The sequence below is a fragment of the Heliangelus exortis genome, chromosome 10, assembly GCF_036169615.1.
Source record: "Heliangelus exortis chromosome 10, bHelExo1.hap1, whole genome shotgun sequence".
NCBI classification, from domain to species: Eukaryota; Metazoa; Chordata; class Aves; order Apodiformes; family Trochilidae; genus Heliangelus; species Heliangelus exortis.
The window spans coordinates 9,001,316-9,021,725 of NC_092431.1; the positions used below are offsets into that span (position 1 = coordinate 9,001,316).

General features: G+C 44.3%; 1 protein-coding gene and 1 long non-coding RNA gene across 3 annotated transcripts; one reads left to right on the forward strand and one right to left on the reverse strand.

The window, feature by feature from the left end:
- Positions 1-304: 304 nt before the first annotated feature.
- Positions 305-15,938, reverse strand: LOC139800229 (uncharacterized). 2 transcript variants are annotated; one of them, XR_011727664.1, is made up of 4 exons: positions 15,283-15,938; positions 13,381-13,642; positions 12,907-13,072; positions 305-420 (listed from the first exon to the last, which is right to left on the reverse strand). It is a non-coding gene; the product is annotated as an uncharacterized lncRNA (long non-coding RNA). The 2 variants fall into 2 exon arrangements; XR_011727665.1 differs by lacking the exon at positions 305-420 and adding an exon at positions 526-635.
- A 159-nt stretch (positions 15,939-16,097) lies between these two features.
- On the forward strand, positions 16,098-19,451 carry LOC139800431 (homeobox protein HMX1). The gene is made up of 2 exons (XM_071753395.1): positions 16,098-16,968; positions 18,751-19,451. The coding sequence occupies exons 1-2, from the start codon at positions 16,707-16,709 to the stop codon at positions 19,323-19,325; spliced, it is 837 nt and encodes a 278-aa protein (XP_071609496.1). The 5' UTR covers positions 16,098-16,706; the 3' UTR covers positions 19,326-19,451.
- The last annotated feature ends 959 nt before the right edge of the window (positions 19,452-20,410 follow it).

The following is a 20,410-nucleotide window of genomic DNA, read 5'->3' on the forward strand; positions in this document are numbered from 1 at the left end:
CAACAAGTGCGTGCGGTAAAGTGCCCGCTGCAACCTGTAACGTGTCACCTACTCCAGTAGTTCCTACAGTCGCCGTGCAGAGATTAATCATAATTTTTATGAGAAATCCTCGATGAAATCACCTTCTTGCTGTAAAACTCTATGTATTGAAAACTGACAAATCCGGCAGGTTTAGGGCTCAATAATTTTCTTTTTCCTAAATAAAGACTAACGAAAATGTCACCATATTGCTCTATCTAATGATGCAAAGGCAGGAGAACTTGTGCCTACCCATCAGTGCTTCAAGAACAGTCCCTACAAACGTAGTGGAGGAAGAAATGCTAGATGTGGAGACCCTCCCTGAAGTTAAGCATCATCCTTTTCTTTGCAACGAGAGGACAGTACAGGGCTTCCTACTTCGAGTTCTGCTCCATTTATTACCTGGCAAACCAAGGGCAGAAACAGTTATTGTGTTTCCTAAGGACTGAAAATTCCTATAAAGAATTTGAAGTCGCTTTACAACCCGCCTTGCTCAAAGACCTCGGGTGGGTGATAATGAGGGACGGTGTTTGTTTCCACATCAGCACACTATAGCTCCAGAAAACTGCTTAATAACTGACCACAGATCCGCGGTGCGGATTTTGCTCTTGATTTGCCTAGAGTTAAAAAAATAAAAAATATTTGTGGAATAAACAAGTAATCCAAACGACATTTCGTTAAAGGAAATAACAGTAGGTGGCTGCGATGACATTATAAAGTGTACTGAGTACTTAGCTCTGAATTTTCTTGTGACTTTACCAACCCCAAAATGAAAAAAATACATTTTCCACAGCCTCCTAAATAATGCATTTTTTTGACTTTGTTAGATTTTGCTTGTATTAAAAACATATTAAAGTCAAGTAGATGGTGACATATAATTGATCCAGAAATCTCAAGGTTAAAAAGCAGAGACTTGTAATACAGTAGTTGTACACAGTAATGAAAATAAACTAGGTCTTTCTGTCGGGGAGATTAAATAAAAATCACAATAAATATCTGAAGCAATCAGTATGATCCAGGTATAATGGTGAAATAGTTTAAAGCAAAAATAAGATATTTAAGGAGAGTATATAAAGATGCAGAGGGTGCAGTTGGAAGAGCTTGGTTGTCACGTTTTAAGTTAATAATCTAAGTCTGACAAGTGTCAGTGCCCAGGAAAAAACTGCAGAAGAACTACACAAGAAAAAGAGCATTCCCAAAGTGAGGAGCAGCGAGGTCCCTTGCTAGGTAAACAATAGGTTTTACAATGTGCCTGAAGGTGGTGCTGTTTGGATGGCAGAAGTAAGGATTTGGGCAGCTACGGTAAAATACTGTGTTATATATAATATAACATATATATATCTATATATAGAGAGAGATATATATATGTATAAATTCTCACCCAAACTCATGTAACAGGATATTGCTTCAGCTCCATGAGAAAAGGCTTAACAAGTAACTTAATTTTAGAATAATTTTAGAATAATTTCCCTGTGAGAAAACAAGTTCTGGTGAGGTGATATTTCAGTCCTGATGCCTATCAGCAGACCTCACTCTCTTGCTCCAGCCTGGTCACAGTGCTTCTGCTCACCCTCCTGATACCCACACTGAGTACAGCCTTATAAACCAGCACATGTGCACCCAACATCCCAAGCAAAAGAGAATTCAAAGGGAATACTTACAGCTGATTTTTTATTGAACAGATGGTGAAGGAATTTAAAGTGGAATTTCCCACTACATGCAGGCTTTAATATTATTAAGCTTGATTTTAATGTGAAGGCAAAGGGATCTGCTGTAGTTTATGACAGTCAATTCTACTCTCTTAGCCAGACTGGGAACCAGATTTTCTTCTGATGGTTTTAACAAGGGAATTTTTTAAAAGTCACCAGGAACTGGACTGATAGATTAAAAAAGAAATGCACTGGCATATGGAAGACACTTCCCTGCAATTAGCAGTAAATAATCCAAAGGGAAAGCTTGCTTTCTGGCAAAATACTGTTCTTGCAGAATTTATGTTTTTTCCTAAATTGCACAATGCTTTTTAACACCATATGCCAACCTGGGGATCTCAAGAGTAGTAATTAGCTGTGAGGTTTTGGAACACTTCATAAGGCCTGGACTAATCCCAACTCTATTATCTAGTGTCAGTCACTGTAAGTTGGAGACTCACCATGCTGAGTGCCAGCCAGTGAATTGTGCAACAGTGACCAAAACCCACATGCTATTCCATGTCTGGCCTAGATATATATATTATACCTATAACTTTTGTTAGATCCAGTTAAGAGGAAAGCCATGTTTGTTCCTGATACATAGAACCACATGCTGCATCTTGCATAAAGTGGATGCCTTGAAAACTGCAGGCTTTAAATCAACCCCCTGCTAAGCTATTGTTCTGAAATACATGTTGCTTCTTAGAACTTTAAATTTACTTCCTAAAAATATTATCCCAGCACTATCTAATGGCCAGCCATAGGGCCTTAATAGCTTGTAAGATCACAGTGTTGAACAGAAGTCCAAGCTTGATGCAGATTGAGGCGTAGGAAGTCCTTCCTACAGCCTGTTGCTCTCTCCTGGCTCTTTCACTGTACTAGCTTTGGTTCTGCCTCTCCTGTGGAAGTCCCTGGTCTGTTCTACCCTGTGTGAGGAGATCCTCAGGGGTGGGTCAGGAGCCTACATTATTCTTGCAGTAAAGTCTCCACTTCAGAAGAAGCTCTTGAGAGGTTTGCATAGGAGCCTGCCTTCTGTTAATTTCATTGTCTTTCTTACATTTACCCCAGACTCAAGCTCAAAAGGACCATCAAAGTGTCACCAGAGGGACAGTAAAGAGACAGCTAATGCAATTGAATTGCTCTGTGATAGCTGTTTGCTTTCTTGATCCATAGCAGGAACATGAGCTCTCACCCCAGAGAGCTTCTGGCCACAGGGCTTACATACAGCAGGCAGAATCAAATCCAGAGTGAATAGCTGCCTAAGATTTGATGAATCACTTTGCTTTTTAGTATGTCCCCTGAAAAAAAAAAAATACAGATAATAATGATGACATTTGTATCAGTGTCTTTGCAGGTGTAGACTGAACCACATAGCCTTAAAAGGTCCTGCTCTGGCACTGCATGAGGCATAGAAGCCTAGGATAGTTTGGGTTGGAGCGGACCTTAAAGATCACCTCGTTCCACCCCTCCTGCATGGGTAGGGACACCTCTCACTAGACAAGGATGCTTAAAGTCCCATCCAGCCTGACCCTGAATATTTCCAGGGAACAGGAATCCATAACATCTCTGGGGAATCTGTTCCAGTGTTTCACCACTCTCAGAGTAAAGAATTTTTTCCTAATAGCTAATCTAAATCTGCTCTCTCTCAGTTTGAAAAGGTTGCTTATCCTTTCACTGCATGCCCTTGTAAGAATTCCCTCTCCCTGAACCATCCAGAGGTCCTGTGTCATAGTTGAAGTCCTATGCAAATATCTTGGATATTACCCTTGGATAATACCCTCACAGTCAGTGGAAGGTATTAGGCACTTTTAAGGCAAATGTGACTGATAAATGTAGAGACAGTGTGCCAAGCTCAAATTTTCTGTGCAGCTGAAGGTGTGTAGGGTAGCTGTAAATGGCTAAATTATAGGTGATTTCCACTCCAAATAACTGAGGTTCTGTTTTTCTGCTTCATGTAGTAATAAAAACGAAAGTGGACCCAGAACATCTGTGTTTCTCATTCTCCAAAGGCCTCACAGATTCTGGTCTGGAGGAAGAATATAGCTTTTCCAAAAGAGTCATGAAAATGCTTCCCAAGAATGTGATGTTGTTTCCAAAGTATTAAAATGGGAAAAAAAGGAAAAACCTAAGGAAGAACACAAACTCCTTCTTTCAAAAGAAGAACCTCTTCAGAGCTTTCCAGATAAAGCAGCTTGCTCTGTGTTGCAGTAGGTTTTCTATTTTAGTCCCAAGACTAAGTACCCAGTAAGATCACATCCCATACCAGAAAGGTGGTGACATAAATTAAGACAACAGTAAAAGAAGGAAACATTTGAGGCTCAGTTTTCAGGCAGTGGTGGAACAAGACAGGTTAAATATTTATTGGTCCAAGGTCAGAGGTTGTCTCAGACAGGATGAGAACTTGAACTCAGTGTTTTTCTGTGCTGGTCCAGTTTTCCTAGCCATATGACTTCTCTTCATCTTTGTAGGGACACATGGGTCTGGCAATTACCATGTAGGATTTTTTTCAACTTGATGTGAAATTTGCAGCTGACTTTATAGCAAAATTCTGTAGTTGTTTGGGGGTTTTTTTGTTTTGTTTTTATTTTGGACATTTTAAAATTTTCTTCTTTTAATTTTCTTTTTAGTAGACAGACTGTGTGGTTCATGAAAAAATCAGCACTTGGAAACGCTGTTCTTTGAGATCATTATTGACTGCTAAATCATTTCTAAACCAGGTCTGCTTCCTATTTTTTCCATTTCCAAATATAAAATATGTCACTGTTTTGTCTTGTGTGTTAAGATGTTAGAGCAATATCTGAATAATTAAATGCAGCAGGACAATGAACAGTTTAATTAGCCTTGAGGTTTTCAGAGTATTAGCTGTTAAAACTAAATAGGAAAATTGGCTTGCTCTGAACCCTTTTATTTATAAATTGCATCTTGGCAAAAGTACAGATCTAAGTTTATTATGCATTTGGATTGTGCAATATAGAACTACTAGGAAAAATCTTAATCCATCTAGACCACAGCATTCATCTTTTGTTTGGGATGGGTTACAGACACTAAGATCTTGCAACATCCCTGAACATCCCCTTGAAGGTCTGAGGGACCAGGAATCTTTTGGAGCCGTGTAAGCACTCCGGACCTCACCTGGATCTCAATTTGAATAAATTTTAATAAGGGGAAATGAGAAAATTCGGATTGAAAGCACTTCGAAGGGGAATGTGCCTGACTCGGGGAAGGGTTTGGCCTCGAGGTGGCACTGCCGTGAGGCCATTTGGTCCTCGGTTCCGCTGGCCCAGCGACAGGAGCTGCCAATCCTGGTGTGTAAGCATCAGAGCTATGGATGAGGGCTAACAAAAGTGTTCTAATATGGCATGATCTTTCGCTTATGATTCTCTTACACTGATATTTGCATTTTCTTCCATGCAAGTAAATCCAAGCACACATTTTGAAAGCAGAGTAGAACACCCTGAAAGAGCAAACCAGCACAAGAAGCGAAACTAAAAGGGGGAGGAAGATAAAGATTTAAATCTCTTTCAAAACAAGTGCAAAGTCTTCAGACATTTTTTTTTCTGACTTTGTTTACAAAAGGAAAAGATGCAAAATGCTGATTCTTGCTAGCAAAACTATTTCCCAGTGTATTACTTCACAGGTGTACTATTTCATCCTGTCTGGCCATTTCATACTAAATCTGACTAAATATGCTGCTGGAGAAACATCAGATAAGACTGCAGAATCAAAATAAGTCAAGTCCAGAACAAAGACTCTGTGAACTATGGTCAAAGATAATTTTCTTCAACTGAGTCAGATTCAGAGATTTTCTCATAAAATTCCCAACACAGGGAAAGGCAGAGATTTTTTTAATTACTTTCCTCAGATCTCATCCAGCTTCTAACTACTCTTGCTAGATGGAAGCCATGTAAACTCACATGCCAGCTCACAGTTTTCCAAGATTAAAACTCTGTGAAAACCACACCTAATATTTTTATACTTCTTTTCCTAAACATCATAGAATTTTAAACAGTCTGTGTCTACATATCCTGCTTAATTTCTCATTATGTACAGATAATATCTTTAGGATTTATTAGTGATTGCATACTTGATAGTAGTAATATAATCTGGAATATTAATATGAAATTAAATTGAATCCTCATTACGTGTCAAAAAGGCTCCCAGAGCTCTTTGAATAGCACTAAAGGTTACTTATGATCAGCAAGATGCAAGTACTGCTTAAATCCTCATTAATCTTTCCTTTCCATGTCTCATACCAGGTGTAGCTTTGGTCAATACAGAAAGTTCAATTTCCCCAGACTCACGTTTCTCAAGGATAATCCACACTTCAATATGTACCCCATAAGGCTAAGGGAGCTATTTTGGAGCCAGATCTCTGTGGATTTCAGATTTTTTTGAACTGGTTTTAGTAGGTATGGCAAAATGACAAAGCTGTGTGTTGGAACACTTGGAGTACCAGTGCAGGACAGAAAACAAAAAAACCCAGATTCAGACAAAAAGGTGCTTACTGTTTCTGGCGGAAAGTCTCTCCTTAATATACTATGTAGCCCAGAAGTGCCTACAAGACCCATTACAAAGTCCAAGCAAACATTTCATTGTCCCTTTATTTATTTAGTTATTCTTCTTCTGTTAGTTATTCTTACTGGAACATGAGATTATGATACACATAATCAAATATAGTTACTCTAGAATAATATAATTGTTATGATTAAGGAAACAATTAAAGTTATGATGGAAGTGAAAAGTTCCAAATAAATCAATTGGTTTTTAACCTGGTGGACTAAAATAACAACAAACTTAAGCAAACACTCTCTTTTTTTTCCTGTCAGCTGCACTTAACTTCAACTTCACCTTATGTAATAATTTGGTCACAATCAGACAAAAACTGCTATTTTATGTAATGGAATGTCCTCTACACATCTTCATGTGGCTTAGTTTTGAGTCTATACACATGCATTTTAAAGGATAAGAAGAAGATGGAGTGATGAGTCAGGTCCTCAGTTTGCTTCTGCTGTTCTTGATGCTAAAAGGCACAAGCAGAGGAAGGGGAGAGATTTATTCCAGTCAGACAAGCTACAAACAGCCAGAAAACAAAGAAATAAATATAAACTTCACTTCGACCAGTGTCAATCAGCTAGAAGCTAGGTGTTCAGTTTGTTGTCATTGATCTCTTCCATGACCTTTAATGGCACTTGCATTCATCTTTGCCAAGTAGGGGTGCATGGAGAGGGCAGATGAGTCACCCTATGCAGGTGCCCCTCTTGGCCTTCTGGAGAGAAAAAGATGAGATAAATCTATCAGACTAAACCTCTGACTTCTCCAGACTAAACCTTCTGGCTGGCTCCTGCCCTAGTGGGGCTCATGCCCACACTGCTGTGGACATCCACCTTGTTGAATGCACGTGTCCCTCATACAGACTGAAGCCTGTGGAGACTTGGAGGCGTTCAGGTCTTTGGTCTGACAACCAAAAAGTGCTGATAAGATCTCTCTCAGTCTGAATATCCTGACTGTTGAATGTTCAGGACACGTGGAAAAGCAAAGGCTGTGCTCAGTGTCTTAGAGAGCAATTGAAAGCAGATGCTGGGCATGTTTCTCTCTTACTAAATGTAACAGGACAGCTTCCTAGGCTTGACCAAACCTGGATGACCTGTTGGAGCTGCTGAGGGGATTGAAAATCCTTCACCTTAAGCAAGGAGCAAGGCGGGGTCAGGCACATTCTGCAAAAGGTGAAGACAGAGCGCACAGTGTTTCAGCAGCCCTGTGATATATGACTGACTGTGTTACCTGCTGACAACTTTGGAGTGGAAGGATACAAAAAGACCCTGAGCTTCTGCTGCAGAGGGGTGCCAAAAGCCCAGAGTCCTGGTGTGATCCCAGCTGCCTCCATTGACAAGGTAACATATTGCCTCCATTTTTCTGCATGGGGACAGTAAGGTCTGTGAGGAAGCACCATTTCAGATCATCTGGAATAAGTTTCTGAGATGTTCCTCTTGTGCACCTCAACAGCACAGTTGGTATGAAGAAGAAAAGTAGATATTTAAAAAAAAAAAAAAAAAAAAAAAAAAAAAAAAGTGGCTTTGAAATGCAAGGGACTTAAGTGTCAACCTTCCTAACCCCCACTCACCAAATACAGTTCTCTTTTTCTGCACAGCAGCCCTGTGCAAGCACAAGCTTTGTTTGCTTATTTATTAAGTACATATGTTCTATGGAGTCTATGATCTGCAGAAAACATTCCAGATTTTGGACCCAAGGGCAAAATCCTTCTTCCCAATCTGCACAGAAGATCTTTATGCTGATATTTTGCTCTTCCTGAGGGATTTCCATGCAGTGATGGAAAGAGAAATATCAGAGCTCAAATCCACCAGGTGAATCTGAAAGGAAAAACCTGCTCTGTTGTCATCTTTATTTTCTCCCTCAGCAAAAGCAGGAATGAAAAAAGTAAAATGTGATAGAAAAGATGATGGCCAGTATTGCTAATATTCAATAAACTGACTGTCTTGAACTGAACATGGTGCCTTTTGGCAATAAGATGTCAGTACCATCAGAATTATCAGGACTTCATAGCTCAACAAAGGAATGGAGATATTTGTTTCACACTCCACTTACACATTTTCTGTGAGAAAGAGCAACATTTTGCAAAAGGCTTCCTTTCCCCTCTTTAGATGTGTGTGATCTTGGATCACCCCTCTAGTTTCTCTTCCCCTTTTTTTTTTTTTTCAACAAGAAAAGTCATTTCCAATAAGATTCATAAAGAGTTTCTGTTTTTGAAGGTCCCAAAAGGCTTAAATCACTCCTAGCACAAATGCACTCTCTATTGTGGAAACTGAAACCTGCCACACCATAAGGTGATCTGTATATTAGAACCAGATATCCCTTCACATCTGCATTTCCAAGCAGTGATGTGGTATGTTTTGAGTTAGCCTGCTTTTAGAGAGTGGCTCATCAGATAGAGATATAGCTATAAATACTGCTAAAGAGCTGGTGTCTGCCAGGCTCTTACAGTGATGCTGGCTGGGGAGAGGAGAGTGTATAAGCAACAGGTACTTTGCAAAACACACATCACCTACCCAAACTACCCTCAACTGTACCCCATGATGACAGGACACACGTCGTCTTCCTATCTGGGGAAAGCACTGTGCCTGGCCAGATGAATGACAACATTTTTGATGCTTCAGGCTGGCCTGAAGTTGGTACTATCCTCTAGTCCTCAGAGCCAGTGGCATGACCAGCTTGGGTCCACAAACTACATGCTGTGCCATGGTCCTTTTTACCTGGCCTATAGACATTCAGCCAAGACCAAACCACATGAAGTGTTTGAGCAGGAGAAGGAAGGACCAAGACATCTGTGACTCAGAGTGGAGAGGCCACAGTGTGCTCATTGGAAAGAGCAGTCCCATCTCCCACTGAGTGCCTTCCCCTTATAAACTGCAGCATCTGCTCTGCTGGGCTGCCCTTGCCTCATCAGCACCATTCTATCTACTGCCATGAAACTCAAAAAAAGCCTCACCAAGACCAGGCAGTTGGAAGGCGACATGGAAAGTGATTCATCTGACTTTTAAAATATGAACAGTTACCCCCTGAAAGCGTAGAAAGTATTGTCTAGAAATGCCTTGTTTTTAAGAGGAGCATGGGATGAAAAGTTTAGATGTAGGTGTCTCCACTTGCTTTGATTAATCTCCTTGAGCAGATGTGGGAGGAGAACTTAACATGAAAGAGAGAGATAAGAGAGGTATGGGCACATCTCCCTAATTTGTTGGTAGGACACACCTCTGATGCACAGGGAAGGTTCACCTTCAGCTCTCCTTGCCCATATCTCTAGTACTCTTTCCATTTAAATGGGGTCTTTATGTTTCTTTGGGTAAGACATGGATTTACAAAGTGATACGCAAATTTCCCTTCAGCAAGTCCACTTATCACTCCAATTTCAGACACATTCAGCATGGATTTTATTATTCATAGCCAGAGGCCTGCATAGATTTCCGTGTTGACTTCTTGTGTCCTTGCAAGGGCAGAACGTGGGCCATGGTGTTCAGGTTTCACGAGAAAAGGCTCTGGGAACTGGCTTCCACCATCCTAGCACAACTTGAGGAGTTTGTTAAGTCAAAGGGGAATCTTATGAGAAGGAGTTGATACTGTTGAGTTTCCTGCTGAGCCCCACTGAGATCCCAGGGCAGATAGCACAGATCAGTGCTGCTTGCCAGGGGAAAGCAAACTGCTTTACCATGGAGTTCACTCAGTGCTTGACCCAGCCTTCCTACTGCTTCAGGGTTTTCTAGAACTAATCAGACTTGATAACAAAATCATTCAGAACAAGAAAATGAATGCATTTGGGGTTTCCATGGATTTACATTCGGATCTGAGTTCATTACAATATTAATTTTGACTAGGCTCAGTCTTTTCTAAAGGCATTTCAAAACTACTTTCATGCTATGTGAAAATGTGATTTTTGTATACCATAATAAACATATTCATACGTATGTAACTGAATATATCTACAGATATGTATCTCCACATATGCTGGAGCATTGCAAAACCATTTATAATACATTACAGAAACATTTGAGAGCTACGTTCATCCCCAGATTTTGATGTCTAACCTATAGTCTAACTATTCATTGGTTTCTATAAATATTATTTCTGAACTGTCTCAAAACATCGTGGTTATATGTTTGTATATATATCATCGGTGATAGAGGGCTTTTTTTTGGGGGGGTGTAATTCAGTTCTCTCAAATGCAAATTGCAAAGTATAATTTTCACAAAAATAGTTTCCTTGATCTAATGGCACTTTTAAAGCTTGATGTGTTGTCCTATTTTATGATAAATTTATTATGTCAGTGGAAAGGAGATGCTTTCTGTTTTCCAACTACACAGAGCTCACTTGCTTCTCATTACTGTAACTCACAAATACAGGTGATTTTTAATATAATAAAGATCGATGTAATTTTCACAAGTTGTCTTGAATCTTCCCTTGGAATAGATGTGGTTTGAGTTAGTAAAGTTAGTATACTTTTTACCCCATTGTTAATGTTATTTGGGGGCTAACTTTGATCTATGCATCAATTTTCCTTTTACACAACTGTAAAAATACAAAGGATTTTTTTTTTTTTTTTTTGTACTGTAAGTTCTTAGTACTTTCTTTGATTGAATTTGACTCTGTCCTGGAATTAATCTAAAACTCCTGAATCAATCAGATTGAAGAAGATATGAGTTTTTACTCAATTCACTAAGCTCGAACTGTTTTTGAAGTTTGAGCTAAGAATCCAACGTATCAACACATGGAGAAGTTCATTACAGTCACTGACAGTGGCTTAATGCTCCAATAAAACCATTCAAGATTGGAAGGAAAACAGTATTTTAATGAAATTTTACTTCGGCATCCTCAACTTCAAGGTCTGGGAGAAAATCTTCAAATTGAAATTGAAGCCAGAGATAAAATTTACCTTGTTAATTAAAAAATAGTTTTATTCTTACATTGCATAACACAAAATAGAATGTTTGGTTTTGTTGGGTTTTTTTGGTTGGTTGATTTGTGGGGGGGAGGGGGGGGAAGTTGTTTGTTCATGGGGTTTTTTGTTTGTTTGTTTGTTTTAATTAAAGCAGTCATATTCTGTTGTCACACTGCAATTTTTCCTCTAAGGAATTTTGTTTAGGCAAAATCAGTCTTTATATGCAGTATTTCATTTCTGAAAATGAAATTTTTGGAGGGTAAGTAATTTCAGAAGTCTTATGGGTAATAGGTTAAAGTTCAATAGCTCTGAAAAGTTAAGTTGGGGTTTTTGTGTGGTGGTTTTTTTGTCGTTTTTTTTTTTTTTGGTTTTTTTTTTTTTTTTTTTTTTTTTGTCTTTTTTTACTGTGTCTCTATTTTTCAACTTGATTGTTAACAGAACAGAATATCCACGGTCTGGAAAGGATCTCTTTCCATAATGCTCTTTTGTCTGTATAACAATAATAAAAGCTTTATTGGCACCTGTTTCACATGACCTCCATAATTCTCCTGTGGCTGCCCCTAACCAGTACCAATAAAACCATGCATTCTCTCACTGTACAGCAGAAATATATATATATATGTTAACGTACCGAAGGATATTTCCCAGTCTGATAATTTATCTTGGGTTAAAATACCCCTCTCAAAGCAAGGAAACAGACAGCAATAACGAGACGAATTAGGAGGCATCACGGACAGCCAGAACATGCTGCGGGCTGGGAGTTTCCATCCAAAGCACTTAGTGACTATCTGTGAGGAATGAATAAATTCATGAGAATAACCATAGTTTGTGCAATGTCCTTGAAAGCTGAAAATTCTCTGCCAGTATCACTGATGGCAAATAATTTAATAGGGTTGAGTTTAGAGATAGACTAGGAAAAAAAAATTAAAAAATAAAAAAAGAAGCAAAACCAAAACCCAACCCCATAATTATAGGTTTCTCTTTTTTCCCCATCTTCGAAGAGTCCTTAAAATTGACTGCAAATTCAGAAAGGAATTCCTCGAAGTACTGCTGCACGTAAGTTCTCTTTAACCCACATTTAAAGAGTTTCAATGTTTTCTACCTGGAGGCGAAAAAAGGGACTTCCCTATGCCGTGTTGTCCTTGTCCCTTGGGAGTTCCCTGCTGGAAAGGCCACCCACAATGGTGTATCCCTGTGAGATACAAGACCTTCACCGAGGTGGGGGAGAAGAGCTGACACCTCTCTGAAAAGCCCCCTTGTCTCAAGGGACTCGGTGAGACATGAGGCCCCTTGCCCAAGTCCTGAGCCTCATCCGAGACTTTTTGAGGGCAGTGAAGCTGGGACCAAGACCTGGAGAACTCATGCAGGAACGGGAGTTGCCCCGACTGGAGAAGTTTGGGTCACTCCCCAGGGAGCTGGGGGGTCCACTTCCCCCTTTTTTAAGCAGGTATCCAAACCATCTCACCACCACCTCTGTGTCTCTGGAGAAGAGTGTCGGTCTCAAAAAACGTTGCTTTTGCATTTTGATGGATCCTGGCAGTTTATTGAAGGTGCTAATACAACCTTTATTTGTTTTATTTTTATAGCTAAATCGAACTTAGCTGAAAAGCTATTTTTATTTATAAGGAGATATGTGCATATATATATATATGTATATATATGTATGTGCAGGTATATGCATGTATATGTAAATATATACATTTATAGATATGCCAACATCTACCAGAGGTAGATGTTGGCCAGGAATTTCCTTACCTGCAGCGCTGCTATCTGATCTTTTAGGAGGGTGACAGGAGCTGAGCGATCTGTTCAGGATGGAGGAGGGAAGGATGATTCCTCTTCCCAGAAAGCCATCTTTTTCCGTAGCGCCGGGTGTTAAACGCCTCCTGCAAAGCTCCGGGCTCCAGAAGAACCTTCGACCCTTAAAAGCGGAGAGGAGCAGAGGTTAGAGAGAGGTTAGAGGCTAAAGCCTGCGTTTCGTTTCATCATTTCATTTCATTCCATTTCATTTCTATCTTACGACACATCGAGGCAGTGAGGAGGGCAAGAAGAGACATCAAACACCAGCAGGGTAATTGCATTCACATTGCGGGCAGACTCGCTCTGGTCCGTGCGAGAGGAGCCAGAGCAGTGGCGGGAGCTGCACTGGAGGTACTTGTCACACTCTCAGACACGTTCTCGGCCTCAAAAGTAGCTTCCCGTTCTCACTAGAACCCTGTCTCAAATCACCTCTTCTCCCTGCCCCCTGCGTGGCTCTGGGCCGTTTCTTGTCCCCCACATCCAGCAACCAAAGGCTCAGGAACCGTCGGAGATGGTGAAGAGCGGGAGGGAAATCCCTCTGGCATCCCACGTTTGTGACCAACTGGGTCTGGAAACCAGGACTGCTCCGCAGGAGAGACTCCCACCCCGGGGCCAGAGGCCGCAGCCGTCCCGCACCTCTGGGAGCTACCCTGGAGCTGCAGGTTTCCGAAGTCTCGGAGAAAACATGTACCTGGGAGAGAAACAGAGCCAGAGATGAAAAGAAGAGGGAAGGGAAAAAAAAAAAAAAAAAAAAAAAAGGGTCCTCTACTTATTGTCTAAATCTGATCTCAAAAGCCACCCCCGCCTAAAGGACGGGAAAATCCTTTCTGACCCACCGGCGTCAGACGGGATCTTGCTGCCCAGGGAAAGCCTCAACACTCAGCTTCCTGCCAAAAATCAAGGTTTACCGCGTCGCAAAGAGAAGGCGGCGGGGAAAGAAGAGGGCTCGCCGAGAGTACACCGAGCACTGCCGGAGACAGCCCGGGAGCCACGCCGGCACGGCCCCTGCCCGACGCGGAGTTAGCCCGGAGTGGCATCAGTGCCCTCGGCACAGGGGACTCCCTGCCCCCTGTTACTTCTGGGGGTAAGACACAACGAAAGGGGCCAAGAATGTCTTTCTAGCATTAAATTACGAAAATGCCGGCACTGGCTGATTTTTCTGCTCCCACCGCCGAGCCCTGCTGAGCGGCTACGGGGAGACATCAAGTAAACACACGTCCTTTTTAGTAGCAGCAGCACAGAGTATTAAGCTCAAAGTATTAATAATCATGTCACTATAGCAATGTAAAAAATATGTAAACAAGCTTTAAAAATACCCCTTCACCCACACATGAATGTACAAGTGCTATATTTGCAGGTATAGAACTGTATTAATCCTGATTCTGTGTTTCCAGAATATGTCTAAGTGTACATGGCTTTTCAGAAACACAGTTCAGCTTTATTTCACACCAGTCAGTTATATGTTGTGCTAAAGAAATACAGAAAAAACAAACAAACTAAGAAAACCGACTAAAACCAAAAATAAACAAAACACCAATCGCCAAGAGCAAATTTGCTCTTACTGATTTCATTACACTTTTTCTAAGTGGAAATCTAACAAAACTAAAACAAGTTGTATGACTTCACTGTTGGAACACCTTATGTACTGCGGACAGGAGATGCAGGGGTATCGTTCGAACGCTGTATATCAAATATACAGAAATAACCAGAGTCCACATTTTATTCTGTATCCCGAAAAGCACACCTAAATTTTCGGTGTGTTCCAGGCAGAGCTGACGGCTTAAGACACCTCCGCCAAGCTCCTATTTCCTATCCAGCAACATACAGCAAGATGCACAGAGCATAAAAGCAATGCTCGTCAACATCACTCGTGTACAACAAGTGACAAACGTCTTTTTGCCCGGCTTACAGCAGACTTCTCTCCGTCTTTGCACAGGTAGAGCAGAAAACCGAACAATTCCTGTATATTACTTTTCCAGAGTCTATTTCCACAGCTTTGGATGTTTGCATATTTGTGGAGTCTTTGGAAGTGGATTTTAAAAAAATTATTATTATTACTATTTTTATTTTTAATTCATAAATAGGTCGTGACCTCAATGGTCCCCACCTCCACCCTGGCTCTGTACCGCTTCGGCTTGTTACCAGGCAGCGACCCGGCCCTGCCGGACACTCCTTCCATCGCCCCCATTCAAAAGCGAGAGGGGGAGGCGGGGCTTGGGAAAGGGGTGCTTGTCCAGAAGTACCATACAGGGGAACAAGCAGGAATATCCTGACAGGGAAGCAGAGCAGAGAGGAGAGAGCTGAACATCGCAAGCGCATCTGTGTACTCACCCAAACTCCCTCGGGTGCACTCTGGATCGACTCATCCCTCTACAAACCTGGTTCCAAGGAAAAAGGCAGAAATTAACTCTCCTGCCCGGGCGTCCTGCAACGAGAGGCAGTTTTGTGGGGTTGCTAGGCGTCCCGGTACCGAGGAGGACGGGTCCAGAAGTGTCTCACACAGGGGGCAGGCAGAGGTGCCTGGGTGGAGGATACCATGCCATGGAGGATATACCATGGGCTGGGTGATGGAATTGGCATCGCCGCTGCCTCCCCGATGCGGGTGTGGGAGACCAGGCCGCGTGGATGCCCCCATCCTCGCTGAGAGAGGGCTGTCTGTCTTTCTAAATAAGCTACATAAACCTAATATGCATATACATATATATAGGAAAAGGCTAAATGTCACCAACCGGGCCTCAGGAGACCCTGCAGGTAAGGGTCTCTCGCCCTCCCGTGCCGGGCACCTTCCCCTCCACCGACGGGACACTCCTCGGCCGCCGACTCTGGCTGATGACGGGGCCGATGTCCCTCCAGCCGCCCCCCGCAGTTCAAGTGCCCCGACCCGGGGACTCCGGGCGAGGGTCAATCTCACCGCTCCGCCTGTAGCCCGCCGGGCGGCGGAGGGCGCGTCTCCTCCGTCCATCGCCGCTGCTGACATGAAAGCGCTCGGCGGGAGGTGCCCGGGGGGGGGTGTGATTATTATTAATGATATTAATATAACTGTGATATCCGTGATGAGGATTGGGTGTCTGGGCTGCTCGCTGAGCAGACTGCAGCCAATAGGAGGGCTGGGATGTGGAGTGGCCAAGCCCCCTCCCGGACTGCCCGTCTGCCGGGGCCGGCACTGCCTCTCCCCCCGCACCGGGATTTGCTCCCTAATTGACCTAAATAAGGATCTCGTGAGTGGCAGCCCCGGTGCGGATCACGCACACACACACATGCACACACACACACACACGCACACAGACACAGGCACGCACACACACACACATGCACACACACACTCCCCGCACCGGCAGCGCACGTTCCCGCCGCTCCCCGCACCCTACGCTTCCCCTGCGGAAATCCCATTTGCCACCACGCTCCTCCAATCGCAGGATTCCCTCTCTCGTGTCCAGCGTTTAACTCGCATGACATTTTTATTTCGTTATTATCGTTTTCGCGCAGAATCTGGCGCCTCCGATGGGTTGTCGGGTTGCTTTTTTTTTTTTTTTTTTCCTTCTCTTCCCCTCCTCCCCCCTCCCCCTCCCCTCCTAGCTTGCAGGAAATGATGGCAAACCGCGATCTGAAATGATTACTCCGGAAAAAAAACCTTTTATACCAGGAGAGCATCCACAGGGCTAGGCAGAGGCAGGAGGAGACCGTGGGGCAGCGGGGAGCCGAGGAACCAGCCGCCGGCGGAGCTGGGACCCCCCCTCCCTCAGCTTTCTCCGACGATGCCGGACGAAGCCACGGAAAACGCCGGATCCACCTCCGCCCGCGTCTCGTCTTTTTTCATCGAGGACCTGCTGGGCACCGAGGGCACGGCGGGCGGCGGGGCTCGGCGGGCGGCTGTGGGAGGTGGCGGCCGCGGGGGTCCGCGCTGCGGGCCGCGCTCCCCGCTGCGCCTCGGCGCCCCGGGCTTCCCACTCCGCGACGCCGCTGTCGGGTGGTACCGCCGAGCTCACGCCGCCTTCCTGGGCTGCGCCAGCCCCGACAGTAAGTCGCCTTTCCTTACCTACCCTTAATCGTCGGGCCCGGTTGAGGATGGTGGGAGGGGGTGGAGGGGTGAAGGGGGTATCTCTGCTCCTCTCTGAGGCGATCCGGTTCTGCGGCGGGGTTCGGGGGCAGGCGCGGAGTGGGATGCTCGGAATGACCACTCAACCCTAGTCCTGCCTCCCCGGTTTTGGAGGTCCAGGGCAAATTTCCGGAAATGCTCACGGTGTGTCAGGGACTTGGAGCCTCTGCTCTGCTGTCCTAAATGTAAACAGCGTTTGTAGATAGTTCGGGGATTTTTTTTTTCTTTCTCTTTATCCTCCTTTTCTCTATTTTTTTCTTTTCTCAATATAAGAGAGGGAGGGTTGTTTTGTTTTTTGTTTTGGTGGGTTTTGGGTTATTTTTTTTTTTCCTTTCTGAGGCCCCAGCAAACCGAAAAGTTGCGACCATGGTCCCTAGCAGCGCAGCGGGGAGTTTGGCAACCCATGCGAGTTTCTGGGCTCGGGCCCCTGCCCTCCTTCCCGTAGAGCCGACCCCGCTACCCACCTTCAGCCAACAGCGGCCTGAGAGCGCAGGATCCCGCTGGAAAAGGGCGCTGGTGGAAAAGCCTGGATTCAGGGACAGAAAATAACATCTGAAAAAAGTTTATGGGCTGCTATCAGGGGTTATTTTTATCCTCATAGCAAAAATACTGCTCCTCGGCGCATCCCTTTGAATCTCCAAGAGCCTGTAAAGTTCTCACGATTGTTCAGTAAGGAAAAGAGGAGCAATTCGTAATCGAAAGAGTTTCTTTCTACATTGATAGGATTATTAATAGTTTTGTTTTTCCCCAAATTACATCTAGAAACACTAGACTAATCCTGAAACAACTGCCTTGCTTTTCTTGCTTTTTTCTTTCTTCCTTTTTTTTTTTTTTTTTTTTTTTTTTTTTTTTTTTTTCCTGTTCTGTAAAGAATGGGAAATATTTTTTACCCTTTAAAATTCCTAGTAGAAAGCACAAAGTTAGAAATTCCATGGACACACACTGAGAAGTAATGTCCTGGTATTAGAGTAGCTGCCCCAGTTCATTTGCTTTTTCAAGTTCAGAGCAACGTGAAGAGAAAATATTTCCTTTTTGCTACCCTTTGTATACACACATATGCTACTATACGTATCCCCGTTGCATACACCAATATACTTATGTAGGTACTCTTAAGTATATACGTGTACATATTTGTGTAGATATATTTGTGTATCCATATGTGTGTAAATATATTTGTGTACACACATGTGTGGACATGTATATATGAATGTGTATTAATAAGAATACACATGTATTCATATATGTACATTCGTATTTGGAAAAGTACGTATATTTCTATGCATACATAAATGCGTACATACATATACATGTACATTTGTCTATGTACTAAACATGTATCTGAAAGTTGCACATATGTGTAGTTTTAGTTTAGGTGTTTACATGAGTGTGAACACAGACGTACATATGAGGATGTACATAGATGAGTATACGTATATATACATGAAATATAATTTATGCACTTGGATATCAGTATGCGTGCACGTGTGTGTATACGAACAAATATTTGGGAGTCTGTCGCAAGAGACAGAGCTCCTCGCCCCTCGGTTAGACCCAGCCCCGGCCTGGCTTCTTCCCCAGAAGCGTTATTTCCTCTCCCGGTGAGCAGGGAAAGGGGCAGGGGCTCTGTCCGGGTCTGTTGGCGGCTGGGCGATACCCCTCTCCCCCAGGCCCCCCACCTCCCAGCCCTCTGCTTCTCCCCGCAGCCAGCGACCGGGACTCTCCCGAGTTGCCCGAGGAGCCGTCGGAGAGGGCGGGCGGCGGCGGGAGGGCGGCGGTGCGGGGCCCGGCGGGAGGGCGGCCGGGACCAGGCGGCCGGGAGGAAGAGGAGGAACGCGGCGAGGAACCCGGAGAACCGGAGCAACGAGCAGCCGGCCGCAAGAAGAAGACGCGTACGGTGTTCAGCCGCAGCCAGGTCTTTCAGCTGGAGTCCACCTTCGACGTGAAGCGTTACTTGAGCAGCTCGGAGAGGGCAGGGCTGGCCGCCTCGCTGCACCTCACCGAGACCCAGGTAAAGATCTGGTTCCAGAACCGCCGCAACAAGTGGAAACGGCAGCTGGCCGCCGACCTGGAGGCCGCCAACCTTTCCCACACCGCCCAAAGGATAGTGCGGGTCCCCATTTTGTACCACGAGAACTCGCCGGCGAGCGCCTTGGGCTTCACTCTGCCCCACATGTCGCCCCCCTTGGTGGGCTTCTCCAGCGGCGTCAGCTACCCCCTGGGCACCTTCCCCGCCGCCTCTCTCCCATTCCTACGGTCGCAGATGACAGGACTCGTCTGAGCGCCCACCTGTGCCAGGACCGTAGCCCCCTCTCCCCCTCCCCCGGCTTCCAGCTCCACCCCCCTTCCTCCCTGGACTTTTTATTTCCAACCTACACGTTTCTCGAATTTCTGCTATTTTGCTTTTTTCTTTTTAAACGTGCAATAAACTTATTTTTGGGGTAACACGGAGCAACGAGCAGCAGCCGAAGGGAATCGAAAGGACTACGAGGATCCCAGCCACTAGCCGGGAGCGAGTCGGCACCCCCCTCCTCGCCCCCCGCCGCACATCCAAAGAAAATGCATCCCCGTTTCAGCGGAAAAGCCGCCACCGCCTCCTAGACCCCGGGGTGACACAGACCGGCGTTTTCCGGGCGCAAAAGCCCTCCTTTCCCCTTCCCCGCAGAGCTGCCGAGCGTGAGACGAATGTACGGAACCGCCGGGCCCGGGGGCTATTCCCGGCGCTGCCGCCCCCGCCCCATGGACGGAGAAGCTTCGGGATCCCCGCCACGGCCGAGGAACCTTCCTCCGGCCCTGGATCAGCGCCCCCGCCAGGGAAAGCTTCCATTTTCCTCGCTGCCTCTGCTGCTTGCCGTGCAGAGCTTAGGGCCCTGCGGTTTCCCATCTCCAGCAGCTTCTCCGGGGCCCTTTGTTTTAGCCACTTAATTCGTAAAGATTCTTCCCCCTTCCATTGTTACTCTCCTTTTCACAGGATCGATACCCAAGCATGTGCTGATGTCCCCTGCTCCATCTCAATGCTGGCTTTTTGATTTGAAACTACTTGAAGGCAAATTTTTGGAATGAATTCGCCTCGCTGAAGTCTGAGCTGTGAGGATTCGGTTTCTTGGTTTTCGTTTTAAGTCTCCGATGAACTATGAGCCAAAATGACACGGTTAAATATTATATATGTATATATAATCACAATATGTTTTACCAGTGGGCTTGCCACTTATCATTTATTTCAGTCTCCTGAGGAGGCTGTGGAAAACACACCTCGGTCTCTTCGTCTCTCACGGGATCGGTTTGTGTAATCGGTTAATAGTTCTCATTGGAAATTGAAAAGGAAGGAAAGAAAAAAAAATTAGATGGCGTCAGACTGGGGAGCGG